Source organism: Muntiacus reevesi, chromosome 11 (assembly GCF_963930625.1).
Source record: "Muntiacus reevesi chromosome 11, mMunRee1.1, whole genome shotgun sequence".
In the NCBI taxonomy this organism is placed as follows: domain Eukaryota; kingdom Metazoa; phylum Chordata; class Mammalia; order Artiodactyla; family Cervidae; genus Muntiacus; species Muntiacus reevesi.
In genome coordinates this window covers 49052797-49074294 of record NC_089259.1, presented here as the reverse complement: position 1 = coordinate 49074294, position 21498 = coordinate 49052797, and the positions used below count along the sequence as shown (strand labels likewise).

At 35.1% G+C, this 21498-nt stretch overlaps 1 protein-coding gene across 7 annotated transcripts in view; it reads left to right on the top strand.

The window, feature by feature from the left end:
- The window catches only part of MYCBP2 (MYC binding protein 2), a 263283-nt gene that overhangs the window by 136163 nt on the left and 105622 nt on the right, over positions 1-21498 (top strand). For all 7 annotated transcript variants that reach the window (XR_010658547.1, XM_065902278.1, XM_065902281.1 and 4 more), the window contains 10 exons: positions 444-636; positions 1134-1408; positions 3765-3986; positions 7075-7266; positions 9672-9878; positions 10742-10873; positions 12899-13077; positions 15399-15541; positions 16943-17043; positions 17775-17993. Coding sequence is in view for 6 of the 7 variants with exons in the window: in XM_065902278.1 (XP_065758350.1) it covers positions 444-636; positions 1134-1408; positions 3765-3986; positions 7075-7266; positions 9672-9878; positions 10742-10873; positions 12899-13077; positions 15399-15541; positions 16943-17043; positions 17775-17993 (1863 nt within the window). In the remaining variant the exon portion in view is untranslated. The remainder of the gene's footprint in view (positions 1-443; positions 637-1133; positions 1409-3764; positions 3987-7074; positions 7267-9671; positions 9879-10741; positions 10874-12898; positions 13078-15398; positions 15542-16942; positions 17044-17774; positions 17994-21498) is intronic.

The window sequence follows — 21498 nt, the reverse complement described above, 5'->3', positions numbered from 1 at the left end:
GTAGAGATGAGATTCGTGTCGTATCCATCGTCATGTAAGCATCATAAAACCTGCAGGCCAACTGGAATGGCAAACTATGTTCACCACCCTAAACCTATATTCTAGAATTTTTAAAGATCCAAATAAGTGTTTTTTGTATTTCATAGTCAATTTTAATCTCCTCTTAAATTGTTTATTAAGATTTGGCTATAGTGGCTATAGTTTGTATTGTAAAATTTAATATGTAGATATAGAGTAAGTTATTTTTTATTTTTGTTAAGCGTCAAAGATGTTCCTAATGGTCATTTAATGAATGAACTAATAGAATGTCTATTATTTGGGTTACTGAAACTCAGTAGAAACTTCAAGATTAACTTTTCAAGTTGAATGTCATCTTTCCATTTGAGTCAGCCTATAGTATGATTTAAACTAATTGGTATCTGTTTCTTCATATTCTGGATTAGGAATGTTTTGAGTCATTGTTGAGTATTCTTCACTGGAGCTGGACCACCTTAGTCTTAGGAGTTGAAGAACTTAGAGGATTAAAAGGATTCCAGTTTACAGCTACGCTTCTAGATTTAGAGAGACTGCGCTTTGTAGGCACCTGTTGTCTGAGATTATTGCGTGTCTATACCTGTGAAATTTACCCAGTGTCAGGTATGATGCATTTTTTTTTAATGACCTAAGGGGAGAAAATGTTTTGAGACATTGAGGAGGTTTGCATAGGGATTACCATGAGTTTAAAATCCCCAGCTGCCTTTATTTTAACCTGCTCCTGAGTTGAGTGGAAAAGGTTGGCTTGTTGTGATGCTCATATTTACTTATAAAGAATATAATAGATTATATGTCATTCTGGTAACAAAAAGTCACATTAGACTAAAGTTAACTACTCTAATAAAGTGTTATTTTAAACAGATTCTGTCAAATCAGAATATTTTGAATGACTTATTTGGACTTAAATGCTGAAACCACTACAGGGTTTTTTTTCCCCTATTTAGATTTTTAAAAGAAATACTTTTGGACCAACATGTGATCTCTCTTGTTTCATTTCTAGGTTATGAATAGCCATATAGGAAGTTGCTTGAAATATATTGAGTGTTTTCATACATGTTTATTATCCTAATTAATTATTTATCTGCTTTCTCCTCTTAAAGCTACAGGAAAAGCTGTTGTAGAAGAAACTAGCAAATTAGCAGAATGTATTGGAAAAACCAGAACTTTGTTAAGAAAAATTTTGTCTGAAGGAGTTGACCACTGCATGGTGAAACTGGATAATGACCCCCAAGGATATCTCAGTCAGCCTTTGAGTCTCCTAGAAGCTGTCCTTCAGGAATGTCATAATACCTTCACTGCCTGTTTCCATTCTTTCTATCCAACTCCTGCCTTACAGTGGGCTTGCCTTTGTGACCTGCTGAATTGTTTGGATCAGGTAATCTTAAGTTTGTAAAATGTTAGTTGAAAATATGATATATTACTTAATACTTTTCAAAGAAAATATATTTCATTTGCCTTAGCCTTTCCCTTGTATAAAAGGTATATTAGGAAATCAGTTTGGTATATGTGACTTAAATAATCAAAGTTAAACAAAATTTTCTATTTGCTTTATTCTTTCTCAGTTACAGAATTGGCAAGCACGTCGTACAGATGCTGGGTTGCTTTTTGAATCTGTGAGTGAGCATGTGTGTGAGAGCAAGGGCAGATTATGGTAGCTCCACTCCCATATCTCCGGAACAGTCAGGAGAGGGACTCTGAATGACTTTGCATGCTAGCGTCATTCATTCACTCATGAGGGAACTGCAGCTCTTATAAAAGTGTATGCCCCAAATTAGTTTCAAATACCTGAGCAGAATACTGGCAGAACTAAAGGGAAAAGTAGACAAATCACATTGATAGTTGGTGACTATGGGTAATTAATAGAACATAGAACTCTTTCAGTAATTAATAGAATAACTGGACAACAAAATCAGTTCAAATACAAAAGATTTGAACATTATCCATCATCTTGGCCTAATTGATATTTACAGAACAGAATGTGCAGGTTCAATGTACATATTCTTTAAGGTATACATGTTACGTTAACAGAGGTAGATTGTATGCTAGGCCACAAAATAAGTCTTAGTATATTTTACAAGATTAAGATCTTAAGGTGTTTTCAAGCCATGGTAGAATTAAATTCAAAATTAAATGTAAATTATATCAAGGAAAACACCAAATATTTGGAAAGTAGGCAACACTTCTGAGTAACCAGCAAATCAAAGAAGAATTCCAAAGGAAATTAGACATTTTCACACTGAAGATAAAAATAAAGCACAGTTTGTGAGAAGTAGCCAGTGTGTTGCTTGGAGGAAAATTTATACTTTTTATTATTTTTACTAGCAAAAAAGAAAACTTTAAAATCAGTGACCTAAATTTCTACCTTAAGAAACTGGAAAGATCATAACAAACCCAATGTAAGAAGAAAGTAATAAAGATAAAGGAAGGAAATAAAAAAGTTAAACATCAAAATCAATGAAATAGAAAATAGAGAAGATTAGAAAGTCAAAAGTTGGTTCTTTGAAAATAAATTTTTTAAACTCCTAGGAAGTCTGAGAGATGAGAGAGAAAGAAGAAACTCAAAATACCATTATCAGGAATGAAATTGGAAATATACCTGTACATCCAACAGACATTAAAATATTATAAGGGAATATTATGAACAGTTTTATACCAATAAATTATCACTTTAGATAAAGAAAATTACAACTTAACCAAGACTGGCACAACAAGAAATAAAATAATCCGAATGTTTTTATGTCCATTAAAAAAATTGAATTATTTAAAACTTAACCACAAAGAGAACCCTAGACCCAGATATTATCATTGATGAAGTCTACTAAACATAAAGGAAAGAAATGACTTTACAAACTCTTTCAGAAAATATAGGAGGCAACACTTCCAAACTAGTTTTTCAAGTTACACCCATCCTGATACTCAAACCTGACAAGGATTGTGAAAGAAAAGCTATTATAGACAAATATACTTAGAAAGATGGATATTAACAATATTATCAAATCCAGCAATATAAAATGTCTATTATACCAACTGAAGTTTATATTAGAAATGCAAGGTTAGTTTTGCCTTTAAAAATTAATGTAATTGATATTTGAGTTGCTATTACAAGCATATTAACCGAATGGAGAGACAGAACTGTATGATCCTCTGTATATCCTGCATATCCTGTGTTGATAAGTTTTTAATGCTTTTTTATAAAATCTTGCCAAGTGTGATAAATTTTCTGAATAAGCTGTGTAATAAGATGACATACTTTTGTGATCTTGGTGAAATGCTGCTGCAGCGGCATAATAACATTAAGCTACATTAACACGAGTTAGATATCTTCTTATAGTAGCACCGACTGAGAAGTCATTTATTTTTTGAGGGAAATGGTTTCAGTGCTTGTTACTGGAAATAACTTTCACTGTATACTAATTGAGACCTTTATGAAATCATTTGTGAGAATTTGTACTAGAGAGGACTGTGATTCTGAGGGTCTACAAATATATAAATAGTACAGGAAGCTGATTTCTCGATTGTATTTAGTCATTTTCCAGCTTCACTGGGGAGTAATTTAAGCAATTGTGCTTAAAAGCATTGATAATAATAGTATATTATTCTATAACCAGACAGAGTGACCGAGTGCTAGAAAATTTTGGTATGATTTAAGGTTGTTTGCCTTTTATATATCCAAACACTTGGATTATATTAATGCAGTATTTCTTTGGTGGTGTGCATGTTTTTTTTTAAAGGATATCCAAGAGGCAAACTTCAAGACGTCAAGCAGCCGGCTCCTTGCAGCTGTGATGTCAGCTCTGTGTCACACGTCCGTCAAGCTGACTTCCATCTTCCCTATCGCATATGATGGAGAAGTACTGCTACGGTCAATTGTTAAACAAGTTAGCACAGAGAACGACTCCACACTGGTTCACCGATTTCCCCTTTTGGTAGCACATATGGAAAAACTCAGCCAGGTAGGTCTTTTTCTGAAATATCATCCATACCGAAGTAATAAAACTGTAAACAGAGACATACTTAGTTTGGTGCTTATTCTTCTGCATAGGTAAGTATATTTACCAAATAATGAGTTTTGCAAGAAGAGTTAAAATTAAGAAAACATTTTCTCATGTTTATCTGTAAATGAGCAGTTTTTTTCTCTTAATTTTTAATTTCAAATGATCCCTAACCCATACAAAATTTGATAGACTTACGAGATAAATTCTTGTGTATTTGTTTTTTGCCAAACCATTTAAAAATTGGAAATACTATAAGCAAACTTTTACATTCTAAAACAATATTTTAGATTGCCAAGATAGAATTTTAAGGAAATAGATAAGTTTTAAAACATTTTTTCTACAACAATTTGGTATATTAAAATAAGTATTCTAAAACAGTAGTCATAGGAAACATTATTTAGTCATTGCCTCTGATTTATTAGAAAGCATTGTGGAGAAAAATTAAGTATGCATGGAAACCATGTATAATTACTACCAAGTTGATGAGAAGTAATCTTTAAAGGGAAAAAAGGATATAAAATAAAATAGTTATACCAATTATTGTACAGTAGTAGTTTTCCAGTGACTGAAGAAACAGAAAAATTATGAGAAAAATTTCAGTGACATGGAGAAACAAAATAGGACAATAGTGGAATGGGAAGCAAATTTGCAGTTAATGTCATACTTTGGCAGGATCCCAGTAGAAGTGATAGAAATAAATATGAAGGACTGTTAGAGAGTAAGCCAACATGGGAAATTTTTCAGTCTTAACTAGTAATTAAATGGGGATGAAAGTTTGATGATGGTATCAATATATTTCTAAAAAATCAGGAAAAATAATTTTTTTCTCTTATAAAATCCTGTGCTGGTAAGACTGTAAGGAAACCACTAAACTTAAAGATGGTTTATAGCATTATGTAGTGTAAGTAATCCTTTTATTTCAATCTTTTAGCAAGTATTTATCATGTACCTACTATTTACTAGGCATTTGTTAGGTACTAGTTGAGACAGGAATTAAGATAAATACAGCTCTTGAATTGAGGACCCATAAACTGGAAGGTATTTTTTAAAAATAAGTTGTTAATTAAGTAGTGTGTGTGATGAATATTTGCAAAGGAAATTACCTGAGGAAGACTAAAGCTATGTATATATGTATTTTATTAAAAGGAAAAGTAAAAAACTTAGAGCCTCAAATATCCATCATTAAGTGAAATAATTGAATTTGGATATGTCAACTTGATAAAATATGGTTCTATCAGTCATTAAAAATAACCATTTACATTTAATATCAAGGCACATGTTTGTTAAGTTTTTAAAATAAAAAGTCAAAAATCAAGGTATATATATATACACTGTGGTGACAAACTATGTAAAATATGAATGCAAAAACACATATTTTGGAAGAGAATACTAGAAGTAAAGATAATGTTTGGGTGATAAAGTTATGGATAAGCTTTGTTTTTCTTTTGGGATTCCCTTTAGTGTTGCAGTGTTTTCCATAAAAGTACAATAAAACTTCAAGATATTAAAAGCTTTTTAGAACTGCTAACATTTGGTAATTATTGAAATTGATTGCATATTCACATATCTATTAATCTGTGACAATATATCCTGATTAGTATATTTTGCTTTTTAATGGATAATACAGAATTCTACCACTTGGAAATAACATAATATAATTAATCAACCTCTATATAAGTATATTTAGATTTTTCCCATTATTTCAGTATTTTAAACAGTGCTGCTGAAAATATCATTGACTAAATTTTTATGCATATACACAGTGTTTTCCAGAATAAATCTTCAAGAGTGGAAAAATTTTAAGTCAAGGAAAATATGTTAAGATTTTCCGACCAACTGCCAAAATACCTTTTAGAAAGCTAATGTCAGCTTGCATCCCCCACCACTAGTGAATAAGAGTTCTCTTTTTCTAAAATTTTAGTGGCTAGTAATGTGCTTTTATATATATATCCTTTAACTAAAATACATTGACACTCTTGACTCCATGTTAAGATTTTATGGGAAGTTTCTTGTATTAATCTTTTAATTACTAGTTAGAAACTAAGTGGATGTAGCTAGATATATGCATTCCCTGCATCCTGCATGCCCCACCCCCCAAAGAAAGCCCTTCTAGAGTACTGATTATGGAGTACAGTTGGGAATTGAGTTTTATCCAAAGTTAAGTTTCTGAAATGTTCCAGAAAGTAAAGATTTTGGAGAATGAAAGCCACAAAAACTTAATTACTTAAGATACTGACTTAAATGTTACCGTAATTTTATTCAGAGATAGTAGAAATAACTTAAAGGTTGAAGAATATATCTAAATGACTATTTTTAGCCTATGATTGGACATTAACAAAATATGAGAGAAAGATTGTTCATATTGTTGAGAGTGCTTCATCTTTTCCCCCTTTTCCTGGAAAAAAGTATTTTCCCTTTGGTCTTTAATGGGATTAACTTCTTATCTTGAAAGTGTTTCATTGGTAGGGGTGGAAATTTCTTGTCTTCACTTCTGAAATCAAATATAGTAGGAATTGTAAAACTGCACTATTTATTGTACAGTTTCATATTTTTGTCCCATACATGTTCAGAAGTAATTTTATTAGAACACAGACCGAATAGACTATTGCTCAATTGCTTTGCCTTTAAATCAGTAGTTATTATATTATTTCATACTTGGAGTTGTTTCATATCAGAAATAATTGTCTCAGTTTGGAATCTTGTCCTGCAGAAATAGCTTTTTAAATAGGAAGAGGTTTTTTTTTTTCTGTCATATGATTGTTAATGAAAAGTCAAATAAGAGGGTAAGTGAAAATGACTCAAGGTTAATAAAAACACAAACATTTTTGTAAATGTGTGGTACTTTTATTATACCTAGAGACTGATAAAGGACTTCTACATGAAAAGTAGACATGGTGACTCCACATAGAGCTGGCTGGATACATAGACGCAGACTCAAGTCTGAGTTTTAAAGGTGTCTTCTAGAAAACAGTAGTTTGCAATTGAGTGCTCAGGTGAAGGAAAATAAAGCAGTTATCTGAGAACTTTTTCTTTTCATGGGTCACAGAATGAAGAGAATATCTCCGGTATGACAAGCTTCCGTGAAGTTCTGGAGAAAATGCTGGTAATTGTGGTGCTTCCCGTCAGAAACAGCCTGAGGAGAGAAAATGAGCTCTTCTCCTCCCACCTGGTCTCCAACACCTGCGGATTGCTGGCCAGCATTGTCAGTGAACTGACAGCGTCTGCCCTGGGATCTGAGGTGAGTTTCTATTCTGATACTGGACAATGAGGACATGTTTCAACGCGCCACACTGTTTCTTTTTTTCATATATTTTGGCTTTATAGAAACTAATTTTCGTCAAGAAAATACTTTCAAGCTGGCTGGTCCTTTTTTTGTTGTTGTTTTTTAATATTCCCAACCCTCATTTCCTTACACCTCCTCTCTGCTCTTACTCGCTTCCTCACTCTCACCAGTTTACCCAGGAGGCTGCACTAATACAAAGTATACCTTTTCCCTTTAACTGACTCTGCGACCCCATGAACTGCAGCATGCCAGGCCTCCCTGTCGATCACCAACTCCCAGAGTCCACCCAAACCCATGTTCATTGAGTCGGTGATGCCATCCAACCATCTCATCCTCTGTCATTCCCTTCTCCTCCTGCCTTCAATCTTTCCCAGCATCAGGGTCTTTTCCAATGAGTCAGCTCTTCACATCAGGTAGCCAAAGTATTGGAGTTTCAGCTTCAGCATCAGTCTTCCAATGAATATTCAGGACTGATCTCCTTTAGGATGAACTGGTTGGCTCTCATGGCACAACCCACCACCATGTCCTAGTGAAAGCAGAAATAGTTCTCATTGCTGGGTAATGAGAAGTAGAAGTAGGACTACTAATGATGAATATGTGGTGTGGAAAACATGAAGAGGTACAGACCTTAGCTCTGCTCACTTGGTTAACCATAGACAAGCACGTGTGTAAAATGGGAATAATAATAATTTTTATGTTGCCTGTATCACAAAGTTTTTTTTTAATTGTAGTAAATTATGTAACAAAAAATTTATCATTCTAGTCATGTTTGTGTCTGCAGTTCATTGACATTAAGTGGAGCCACATTGTTGTACAGCCATTATTATCACAAAGTTTTTAAAGGATCAAATATTAATATGTTTGAGAATACTACATTGCAATATCTTTAAAGTGCCTTTACATTTTTTTAAGTAATTATTTTTCACCATTTCACTCTCCTACTCTGTTTTATAATTCATCTAAATGTTTTGACTGAATTTGGTGAATGTTTCTGTTTTTTCTCTGAAAAAGTAAACAGTAGACATTGGTTTTATGTCATAATGTGAAGTACGTTGTATCATTCAAATGAATGTTTAATAACCACTAGGTACTCAGTGACCCCAAGTCTCTGGTTTCTTGCCAAGGAATGTCTTTTCTCTATTTTAATTTTATAATTCCTAGTCTTTACTTTTTCTTACTGTCAGATTTATTTAAGAATCTATTTTCACTTGATCCATTCAGTCTACACTCATTACTGATTCCGAGTGAGAGGTAAGTCTTTAGGATTTCTAAATGATTACACACATCTGAGCAAATTTCAGTATCTCACCCTGGTTGAGGAGGTGAAGCCCTTGTCAGAAAATTTTAATTTTCCTTTTCACTTGTTCATTCAGCCTGTAATATGCTTCCCTCCTATAATATTATAGATCCTGGATGAAGGTTTATAGTACGTTGGTCCCCAGAATATGTTGGTTCCACAGAAGTTTACTATCTAGTAATCAATCTCCTGTGAGCTTACTTTTTTAACAGAAAGGAAGGCCCCAAATTTCAAGTGCCTAATTTACAACCTTGGGAGTTTCTAAAGGTCCTGACTTAGATATCCATACTTTTTTCTTTCTCAGAGGAGTTTGTAATGCTTGCTGGAATTTCTTTCTTTTTTTTTTTTTGCTGGAATCTTAAACTTAAATATTTCCCTCTTGTAGCTTTTCCAAACTTCTGCAACCAACTTTGAGCAGAAGCAGGCTCTATAATTAAGAAGATAGTTTTGAACCAAAAATAAGTGCTTTGATCCTCCCTAATCAAAGTCTGTAATTAATGATGTAGTATTTGTGTGTGTGTTTATTCTTCCATATTGACTACCAAGTTACCATGATATACATTAATGATATTCAGACTTAAGGCATAGAACATTTTCTGCAATGGAGTCTTAGCTTGAAACTCACAGATAAGAGGAGGGATGGTCTGACTGAAAAGAGGAACCTCAGTCCACCTTTTTCTTGAATAGTCATCTCTCCTAGAGTTCTGTGCAGCATAGTTTGAAAACTATTGGTCTGAAAAATATTGGTATCTCTTTGCAAAGTGGATGATAATTCATTCACATGTTATGACTGTGATAGCTTACAAGTTTATAGTTCTGACATTATAAATTAAGTGAAATGTATAATTTGACTAAAAAGACGCTGTTAGATAATATTGATTTGTAAATTTAGAGTGATACAGTCTGATTTTATTCTTGGTTATACCTTTAGAGAGGTTTAAACCCTCTTGTTAAAGTTAGGTTATTTTACTGAACTCCTTAGAAACTTTTGGATAGTTTTATTAAAGGCATGTTAGTAGCACTTAGGTACAGACTACTGATATTTTTACTTTTGTCATTACAGGTTGATGGCCTTAATTCTCTTCACTCTGTTAAAGCCAGTGCTAACCGATTCACAAAGACAAGTCAGGGGAGAAGTTGGAACACCGGGAATGGGTCCCCAGATGCCATCTGTTTTTCGGTAGACAAGCCTGGAATAGTTGTGGTCGGTTTTTCTGTCTATGGAGGAGGTGGAATTCATGAATATGAATTAGAGGTTTTGGTTGATGATGTAAGTACCACTCTTAGTATGCAGTTTGGTGTGTGGGTTGTGTGTCAGGACATACATGATTATAATAGTGCAGTGGTCCAAATCCAAATAGTGCAGTTTAACAGATTAGTCATAGATGGGTGACATTAGAGAAACTAAAAGGGAGCAGTTCTTCTTGATTGCTTATGTACCGTTTGGATCGCTCCTGCTTCATGTTTTCTGCATTTCCAGGGAAGATTTTAAATGAAGATGAGAAATAACGTAACTAGGCCTCAGATTATAAATCTTGAGTAATTTCTTTTTTTTTTTTTTGCTATTATAATATTTCAGAAAACAAGAACAATACTCAGACTGGTATTATTACCCCTATCAGTGATTAAGCAGTTTTGTCAAGAGTGCTAATGGATGATTAATAGTAAAGAGTGTTGTTGGTTGAATTAGCGTTATCTTGCTGTATCCTCTGTAGATTTTTTAAAGCACCTAAGTTACATAAAGTTTTATTAAAATGAGACAAGTAGCATGTAAATCATTTGCTAATAAATAAGTCTATCTCTATTTTGCTTCTCTTAACCAATTAATTCAGTTAATTATTTCCTTCATTAAGCTCTATAACTAGATATAGCATTCTAATGAAGAAGGGGAAATCATTGTAAGACAGATGAGAAAAGCCTATGTATGATATCATTTGTAGATACTTCAGGAAATCAAATACAAATGAATAGAGGACCAAAAATATTTTCTTTAGTATGTATGGATGATTGCTAGTGGATAATAATTTTATGTGTAAGGAAACAGACTACTTAAAAACAGTAATTGATTGTGAGTCAAAATTGTTCAGTTAATGATACTAAGAATATGTGTGGGTTTTGTCTTGTTTTAATTAGAGTGAGCATGCAGGGGATTCAACTCATTCTCACAGATGGACATCTCTAGAATTAGTCAAAGGAACTTACACGACAGATGATTCACCCAGTGATATAGCTGAAATCAGACTTGACAAAGTTGTTCCTTTAAAGGTAATTTTAACAATGTGTTTAGTTTGTAAATGGAATGTATTATTATGAGTTTACATAAAAACAATGGTAAAAAGTTTTTGTGGTCCTTTAAATACAGTACTGACTGTATTCCTAATGTGTTACTGTATTGTATTCTACTTTTGCAAAAGGTTCTTAAAGTCTGATGTAGTGGAAAGTAGCCATAGGTTTTGGAGTCAAATAAACCTAGCTTTCAGATACCTACTTTTTCCAATATTAGCTCTAAGACATTGGACATGTCATCATTTGCCCGCTCTGAGACTGATCTATAGGTTGGGAAGTCTAATACCTCCATTATAACATTGTTCAGATTAAATTAAGAAATGGAGGAGAGTACTTGCCTCAGTGTCTAGCACAATATAGAAACTCAATAAATATTAGTTCCTATTTTTTCTTCTCTTATTGTGCCAGAACTCATTTAAAGAACAAGTGGTCTTAACAAAATGTTAACAATTAAAGCTATTATTATTGTATATAACTTAATTGTCTTGCAGTAAATAACTATTAAGAAAACAAATTTTGCTTCATATTTAAGTAATAATAGAGTAATTCTGAATCCAACCGTAAATTTTCATCACACAGCTGAGTTTTGGATGAGGTAACTTAATTAGTTACTTCTTCAAAAAGATATATGATACTAAAAAAAACAAAAAATCTCATGAAGTTTATGTCATGGATTCTTAGGTACCAGTATCTGTATCATATTTTTTATACAGGTGAATCTTGTTTTGTATTATGGATATTTCTTCCCATGTTTGCCTGTCTGTTTCTGTCCCTGAATGTCTCTCTTAAAATAAAAATATAATGAACTCATTATTGTATTTTTCCTATATTTAAAACAAGCTTAAAAGTTAAACTTAGCAAAGGAAAATCTTAATTCATGTATTCAAAATCTTTTATTATGGCTCATATTCTTTACAGTGTGATTAAGAGCAGAAACTAGAGTCACACTGCCTGTATTTAAATTCTACTTCCATCACTATTTACTAGTTGTGTGACTTTGGGCAAATTATTTAACTTCTCTGTGCCACAGATTCCTCATCTGTAAAATAGAGGTAATAATGGTACTTGACCTTATGAGGTTATTTTAAGGATTAATTTAAGTAAATCATAGAAAGTATTCTGTTAAATAATAAACATCAGTGAGTGTTAATTATTACCCTGCTTGACTTACTAAAAACTCATTTAACCAAATTGTGTATAAATAGACATTCTTTATACAGTTGACCCTTGAACGATGTGGGAATTAGAGGTGTTGACCCTTCTCACAGTGGAAAATCCAAATGTAACTTACAGTCAGCCCTTTTTATACCTACCTATCCTGGGTCTGCCAAAGCTATGGTTTTTCCAGTAGTCATGGAGAGATGTGAGAGTTGGGCCATAAAGACGGCTGAGTGCCAAAGAATTGATGCTTTCAAACTGTGGTGCTGGAAAAGACTCTTGAAAGTCCCCTGGACAGCAGGGAGATCAAACCAGTCAATCCTAAAGGAAGTCAACCCTGAATATTCATTGGAAGGACTGATGTTGAAGCTGAATCTCCAGTGCTTTGACCACCTGATGCAAAGAGCTGACTCATTGGAAAAGACCCTGATGCTGGGCAAGATTGAAGGCAGGAGGAGAAGGGGACGGCAGAGGATGATATGGTTGGATGGCATCACCAACTCTTTGGACATGAATCTGAGCAAACTCTGAGAGATAGGAAGGACAGAAGAGCCTGCTGCAGCCCATGGAGTTGCAAAGAGTCAGACACAGCTTAGCAACTGAGCAAAACAAAACAAAACAAAAATGCTAGTTCTACGTGTTTTGATTCAGCCAACCTCAGGTCATATAGTACTGTAGTATTTATTGTTGAAAAATATTCTTTGTAAGTAGACCCATGCAGTTCAAACCCATGATGCTCAAGGGTCAAGTGTATTTGCCCAGTTTACTACTAGAATTCATTTTATATTAATATATCCTTGTACATTATAAATAAGTATAAACATGCTTTACATCTTTATCATGAAGGAAAATGTTAAATACGCTGTGCGCTTGAGGAACTATGGAAGCCGCACAGCCAATGGAGATGGAGGAATGACCACGGTCCAGTGTCCTGATGGCGTGACGTTCACATTCAGTACATGCAGCTTGAGTAGTAATGGTACAAACCAAACCAGAGGACAGATTCCCCAGATACTCTACTACAGGTAGGTGTGTATAGAGATCGGGGAGCTAGTCACTCGACAGCAGCAGACCCTGTGCATTTTACTACCAAGGTCCAAGAAGCCAAATGGGCAGTGATAATTAAATTGCACAATGTATCTTCCTTGCACATGCTAATTTGTACAAAAAGGTCTCATTTTAATGTATAAATGTATAGTGTATAAGTTAAAGTGTTTACTTTGAAATGTTCTTTGTCATTATTTCCTTAATATCTTTGAAATGCCTATGTACAGGGTATATATGCTTTTTGTTGTCCCTTTTATAGTTTTGTGGTCTGCATTTGTGGCCAAATTTTAATGGAATTTATTTATTTTAAATGCCAAAAGTTAATGAGGAAATCCATTCTGCCAAAGTGCTGTTGTTACCTTGATCCAGCTATCCTTTCTGCAGAATGTTTTGGTGTCTTGGAGCCCTAGAGTATATAATAATGTATTTCTAATAATATGTTTAACAAAAACCACTCCTTATGTAAACAGTGAAAAACAGAATTACAATAATTTTGAATTTAAAAAAGCTTTTAAATATACATTTCTCACTGAGTCTGCATTTTTCTTTTAACAACTTAGCTGGAACCATAGGTAGTAGTGAGTAGCATTCACCACATTTGTCCTCAGTCTGACTTGACAGCAAATCACTGAAGTTGCCGGTGGGTTTCAGAGGCTTACTGCTTCCTTTTTCCTTCACAAACAATCTGGGGACACTGCCTCAGGACACAGTACTGAGGATCTGCTTTCTTTCTCTGTGTAAAATAGAATAGAAATAGTAGGCACAAATAACTCTATAGTGGCATGTTGCTGCTGACACACAAAAGCTTTCTAGTCCTTCCACCCTAATGAAAACCCTTTTCTGTTACATAGCCTTACAACAAACAGTACATTTTTCTCTCTCTCAAAGTGTAGACTAGAAACCACATCATGTGCTAAAGGTAAAAAAGATGGAGAGTCCCTTAAAAGCATCTGCCATCCAGAGTTTATATCTTATACAAAATGCAGTGTTTATATTTTGATATTTTCCACAAAGATTTAAGTATCTTAGCTTTCATTTTTAATTAATTAAGTTTTAAAAGATTAAAATCACTTAACTATGAAGGCCGTGTTATTCTGATGTCTGCGAAGTCTGCGTCTCTAGCTCCTAGCTCCTGTGAGCCCTGGAGTGAATATCCAGGCCCCTCTGAACTTCATCAGCGTGATGGTGAGGGAGATGGTGATTGGAGGTCCTGTGTCCTGAGCACTCCCTGTCTGCCACGCGGTGCTCTGAGTGCTCGCCCTGTGTCAGTTCAGCCAGTCCTTGCAGGAACTCCACGGGGTGTGCAATTTCGTGTCCCTCCTTTACAGACGAGGGAACTGAGGCCCAGAGTGACTCGGCGGCGTGCTGCTCTGGTCCTGGGATTTGTAGCCAGGGGACTGGACTGCAGGTGACCTACCTTTAACCACCATAGCACACACACATCCTCTCTAAGGCTGGCTAACAGGCGTCTTGGTGAAACTCCTCCCCATCCACAGGTCCCCATCCAGTGTTCCTCCCCATCCACAGGTATAGCAGACACCTGGGGGTCATTCTTGACGTCCATCTTACCCTCACACTTCGCATCAGTAAGTCTTGGCTTAAATCTGACCTTTTCTACCACTCCTATAATTAACATCGAGCCCAAGCCGTCTCCACCCTGACTTGGGTAACGACCTGGATAACTGGATTCGAGAGGAACTAGCCTCTACACCAGCCTCTGTCTTTTCGCTGAGCTCTCCTACACTCTGTCCTACACCATTGCAGGCAGAGTGACCTCGGCGAAATATAAATCCTGTCAAGTTTTGCCCTTGCTCACCTTCCCCTCATAGTTTCCCTTTCCCATTCCAGGATAAAATGTAAAGTCTTTACTCACGTGGTTCGACTCTTGTTTCCCTTACCCACCTGTCACCCTCCACTCTTTCTCCTTTCATTCTAGTCACACTTGTCTTCGTTCTGTTCCTTGATCTCACCCATCTTGTTCCTATCTGAACCTTTATCTTACTGTGCTTTTGGCCTGACTGCTCTTCTCCCAGCTCCTCCAGGTCGTCTTTTAGAAAACACAGTTCAGGCCTTTGCTTAAGTAGTGGTTCTGTCATGATGTTATTTACTTAAAAAAAATAAAATAACTTTAAGCTCTTATTATTTCTTTGAAGCCCTATTATGCCTTGAAACTACATAGTTATACATTTACTATTTTTTAACTTTAACTCTTTAAGCTTGTGATCCAGATATGATTCCTAGAGTTAGATCTTGTTTTACCCACTGTGTAAAATGACGTCATGTGTTACTCATGTTACAGGAGTGAATTTGATGGAGATTTACAATCCCAACTTCTAAGCAAAGCCAATGAAGAAGATAAAAACTGTAGCCGAGCTCTCTCTGTGGTAAGCACTGTTGTTCGAGCTGCGAAAGACCTTTTGCACAGAGCGCTTGCTGTGGATGGTAAGATTTTTCTTTTACTTCCTTAATAGTCCTATTTTAGATTCTTTATTCTCCAACTTACGTGCAGAGTTACTAAAGAAGAACTACCTTGTAAAATCCCAGAGTGATCCCTTATAAGGTCTGCACATATACATATATGCATTTTGGATCAGCCATGCTCTCCATACACTAATGCAAATTTGTTAGAATGTTCCAAAGCAGTTACTTTACACTGTAGTTTTCTGAGTTAGCCCATTAAGAGGAAAACTCTTGATTGAGTCTTTGTTTCTTTTAGTAGTTAAAAAAATTTTTTTGTTTTCCACTTTAGACCTGGTTTTCTTTCTGTAATAGCATCACCATGTATCTAAAGGTCTGGGCAACCCCAAACATCTTTCCAGATTCACGTACCTAAATTGAGTTTTGCAAGTTCTTCCCCTGGAAACTCTTCAGTTTCTATTCTCTCTTATCTGTTCTCCCATAGTTCAGGCTGCCGTAGTTCAAGCACACATCCTCTTTTTCATGGGTGGATAACATCCTAATAATCTCCCTGCCACCTTTTTCCCACTACCACACTGCAGCAGAGTTAAATTTACAAAAACTTTACTGTTCACTATGACACTTGTTCCTAAATGTAGTTGCATGTCAAAATCATGTGAGAAACTTGCTGAAAATAAAGAGTATTTGGTCTATCCAAACCAGTAGCTTAGGCTGGGCAAGGAAACATATTTTTTACCTCAGTGCCCAGCCTGTTCTGATGCACAGCAGATGTAGAAAAAAATATCTAGAAATAATTGACCCTTAATAGAGAGGTCTTCATAATATGGACTCAACTTATCTTCCTAGCACCATGCTCATGGAAAAATAAAATGTCCATCAGCAAAGTGCTTTCCTTGGGAAACCTAGAAGGCAATATAGCTAATAACAGCAAACGTTTTTGGAGTATTTACTATGTCTGCAGGCATTCTTTAAGCATTTTACAGGTGTTAACTCACTGAATCATCACAACATCTGATGAGGCAAGTATGTTATCCTCCATTACAGTTGAGTAACCTGCACACAAAGATTATGTTGTTTGCCTGGTTTCAGACATGGCACCAGGAGTACTGGTTTAACATCATGACTGTAACCCTGAGTTCTAGTTCCGGTTCTGTCATTTTACAGATGTATGATTTTAGATAAGGTACTTAAACACTATGCGCCTTGGTTTCCACTTCTAAAAAAGGGGCGATAATAAAGAACCTTATTGTAAGGGTTAATAGAGGTAATGTGTGTAGAGCCCTTAGAATAGTGCCAGGTACTTGATAAGCACTTGGTCAGTGTCAACTATAATTTTACTCAAGAAACTAGAATATGGGTTTAGTACAGTTGTATACATGTTACAGTGGAGTTGCTTTCTAACTGTAGTTTTAATGCCTTTTTCAGCTGATGACATTCCAGAGCTGCTTAGCTCCTCCAGTCTGTTTTCCATGCTGCTTCCCCTTATTATAGCCTACATAGGACCAGTAGCTGCTGCTATTCCTAAGGTGTGTGATTCAATTCTCTAACTTCAAATCTTTTTTTGTAAATATAATTTTATTTAGATTTTGTGTCTTTCCTTTAAAAATAATCTTTCAGGCATCTGGGTTACAGGTAACAAGTAGATAGACTTGTAAATGGTAGAATTTATTAGTTAAATAACTAACCCTCTGATCTTAGTATCACTTACTAGTTTACTTTGTAATAGCATTATTTTGTGATAGTATTACTTTGTAATAGTATTGTTTATTGGCTTTACATTTGAAGAACTTGGAAATAAATATATTTTAGAATATGATATGTAAGGAAAGCTTAAGTTAACTAAGACCTTTAAAATTTATAATATTGATGCCAAATCTCCATTTTGTATAAAAATAGCAATGTAAAAAGGTTGTTAAATTGTGAAATATTCAAGACATGGAAGAAATGATAAACTACTGATCCTTTGGCATAGTAAATTTTGCATAAAACCTAATTTACTGCAGATCACAGAAAGACAGAAGGGTTTAGAAATACAAACTTGGTTATATTCATGGAACACCTAAGACTTTTAAGCTAAATCTTTTTTCCCATAGTACAAATTTCTCTTTGAGTGAAAACATAAATAGAAGAAACTCTAAATTGAAATTCTTAATAATAAGGATAATCAGTAATTAATACAGTAATTAATTACAGTAATAATAACTTTAAAGCAGCTTTAACCCTTACTATTTCACTTAATCATTCTCTTTTATACTAGGTGGCTGTAGAAGTCTTTGGACTTGTCCAACAGTTACTTCCTTCAGTTGCCATTCTGAATCAGAAGTATGCACCCCCTGCCTTCAATCCTAATCAGTCAACAGACAGTACCACAGGAAACCAGCCTGAGCAAGGCCTGTCTGCCTGTACGACCTCTAATCACTATGCCGTCATAGAGAGCGAGCACCCCTATAAGCCTGCGTGTGTCATGCACTACAAGGTGGGCCCGGTTCCCAGGAGCAGTTTAAACGTGAAACTTGATTTGATGTTCTATATTGATGTGTTAAAGGAGACTTAGCCTCTGTTCAGAAGTGTAACTTCTATGCATAAATACAGAGAATCAGCAGGTGGCTAGACACTGTCAAGCACACAACAGGGTTCAAGGCAGAATTTTTACTGTTGAATAGTATGCTTTCAAGGGGTTTATGAAAGTTACTTTCATATCTTTTTGTAAGTACAAAGCAGTGTGTAATGCTCAACTGCATCTTGTATATCATAATAGTGGATATAAGCGTTAACATTTGAAAATCACTATTTGGGGACATTCCTGGTGGTCCAGTCATTGAGACCTCGCCTTCCAGTGCAGGGTTGCGGGTTCGATACCTGGTCGGGGAGCTAGGATCCCACATGTGTCAGGGTCAAAAAAAAAAAGGCATTAAAAAACAGAAGGAATACTGTAACAGATTCAATAAAAACTTTTTAAAAAAATAAATGAAAATCAATTTTTTTGGACAGGTATTATTTGTACCACAGCTTGATTTCTGAAAATTTACATACCCAGTGCAGGATTTATAATACTATGCATAATGTTAAAATGTACATATAAAATATTTATAATGGTTTCATAGAGTATTCAAAATCTTATTCCTTGCTTTCTAAATTGTATCACTTAAATTAAGGGGGAGAAAGAGAATTTGTCCACTTAATTTTATTATAAGTTTACGTTTTGGTACTCAGTCACTCAGTCATGTCCAATTCTTTGTGACCCCAAGGACTATAACCTGCCAGGCTCCTCTGCCCATGGAATTTTCCAGGCAAAAACAGTGGAGTGGGTTGCCATTTCCTACTCCAGGGGATCTTCCCAAACCAGGGATTGAACCCACGTCTCTTGCATCTCCTGCATTGGCAGGTGTAGTCTTTACCATTTGTAAAATATTCAACTCTTTGTTGTATAATATGGTAGACGTATGAAAAGATGCACCAGTATAGTTTAGCCCATTTGTGCATCATCCCAGTCATCAGTTATCAACTCTTGGTCAAAACTCTTTTATTTATTTCCCACCCTCTTTGTCCCTTCTCATATTGTATTAAGGGCTTCCCAGGTGGTTCATTGGTAAAATATCTGCCTGCCAATGCAGGAGATGTGGTTCTGATCCGTGGGTCAGGAAGATCCCCTGGAGGAGGAAATGGCAACCCACTCCAGTATTCTTGCCTGGGAAATCCCGTGTACAGAGGGGCCTGACGGGCTACAGTCCATTGGATTACAAAAGAGTCGCACGTGACTTAGTAACTAAACAACAACAATATAGTTTTAAAGCATATTCATGGATTTTTTTGTATCTCTAAACATGTAAGGACTTGTAAAAAATAATGTCATTGTCACACTGTAAAAAAACTAATAATTCCTTCATGTTAATGTATATGTACATTTTAAAATATTTGAATTAGAACCAAGTGAGATTCATACATTATGATTGGTTGTGTCTCTTAAGTCTCTTTTAATCTATTGTTCCCCTTCCATCTCTCTGTTTTTTGTTTCCTTGAATTTTATTTAAGAAATTGGACTGTGTGTGTTTTTGATAGACTCCTCCTGAGTCCTTTAGATACACCCCCTGTAGTGTCATTCATAGCATCCTCACTGTCTGGTGTAAGATGTTATAGGCTCTGGTATAAGATGTTATAAGAGGCTTACACATTTCCTGCCTCAAATCTGAAACCTGCCATTTTTTCAAAGTGCCATGGTTCGAACATTTGCCATTTTTCCCATCGGTGTTCATAGAATTTTTTTAAACCCAGACTGGGCTTCCCTGGTGGCTCAGCATTAAAGAATATCTTCCAGCAGTGCAGTTGCCTCAGAAGACGCAGGTTCAATCCCTGGGTCAGGAAGATCCCTTGGAGAGGGAAATGGCATCCCACTCCAGTGTTCTTGCTGGGAGAATCCCATGGACAGGGAAGCCTGGTGGGCTACAGTTCACGGGGTCACAAAGAGTCGGATACGACTGAAGTGACTTAGCACGCACGCAGAGGATCCTCTCAGGTTCACACATGCAATTAGTTGTTAGGCCACTTCTGTCTTTTTTGATCTGAAGTAGTTCCTCAGCCTCTCTTCATCTTTTACGATATTGGCATTTTTGAAGAACACAATCAGTGGTTTTGTAAAAAATATCATTTTATTTGGATTTCATTGATTGTTTTTTAATGATTAGATTCAGGTTGTGCATTTTGGGTGGCAGCCTGTCGTGCTCTCCTCTGTGTATTCCCTCAGGAAGTACTTAGTCACTTGATTAAGGTGACAGCTCCAGCAAAAAAAGAAACTTTTTTTTTCCTTTGAAAATGTCTGTGGGTAAATATCCATGGGTTAGAGACTGTGCTGAAAATACTGTCTTTCAACAAATTTTAGCACCCTTTGGTTATTCTTACCCAAATCATTTATTGCTATGGTGGCTTTCTATTTCTATTTTTCCTCCCAGCTGGTGTTCTGTTGTAAAGGAGACCTTCCCATCCCTTCTACTTTAAAAAGTGTATTCTTTTATATATTTATTTCATGTGTTTATACCAGTATGTACTCAGAGATTCTCTTTTTGCTCAGTGTTACAATCTTTTGCTGTGATTCAGTTTGATGCTCGAATTTCAATTGACTTGATCAGGGGAATTCTGTTCAGACTAGATTCGGTGTCCTTTTTCTGTGTTTTCATCAGTTTTTGAGCACTTCTTACTAATTCCAGTCAAAACCATTGAGGTATTTTCTTCATACCATTTTTGTTTATGTATGCCACTATAAAAATTAAAAATACTACATAAAATAAACAGTTTCTTTGCAATGTTTTTTATATTAACCCTACTAACATTAATATAATGAAAATACTTTATTCAAAATTTGTTTGGAGTAGTTCATTTTATATTTGTGTGTAGGTGGCTGTATGATTAATATGAAGTTAGTCTTGTTTATTTGTACTTAATTTTTATGAGTTTTTCCCGTGCCCCACTTGATTTAATTTTAGTTTTAAACTATGTGAAATACCAATATAGTTACAGAAATAACATTACATAAAGCGACATACTCATAATTATAAGTCATTTTCCTTCTCTGCTTTTGCCTTACTCCAGTGAGTATCATGGTTTATCCTTGCTGCATTCTTTTTTGGGAAAAAAATCAGAAAGATTGATTTAGATGTAGTCTTATTTTCTTTCTTTGTTTAAAAGAATAGCACACTGTATATACTTCTTTGTACTTTGCTTTTTAAAAGTAACACTGTGTGTAAAAGCCTCTCCATATCCATGTACAGAGATCATCCTCTTTGCTTTTTACAGCTTCATAGTGCCCCAGTGTTGCCAAGATGTGTCATAGTCTTTCAGTCAGTCTGGTGTGTGAGCATCTGGGGTGTTTTCATTTTTTTTTTTTGTAATGAATAACTGTGCGTATGGTTGGTGTTTTTTGTTTGTTTTTGTTTCCATATTGTTAGAAGCATATCTTCCTTTTTTTTTTTCATTTATTTTTATTAGTT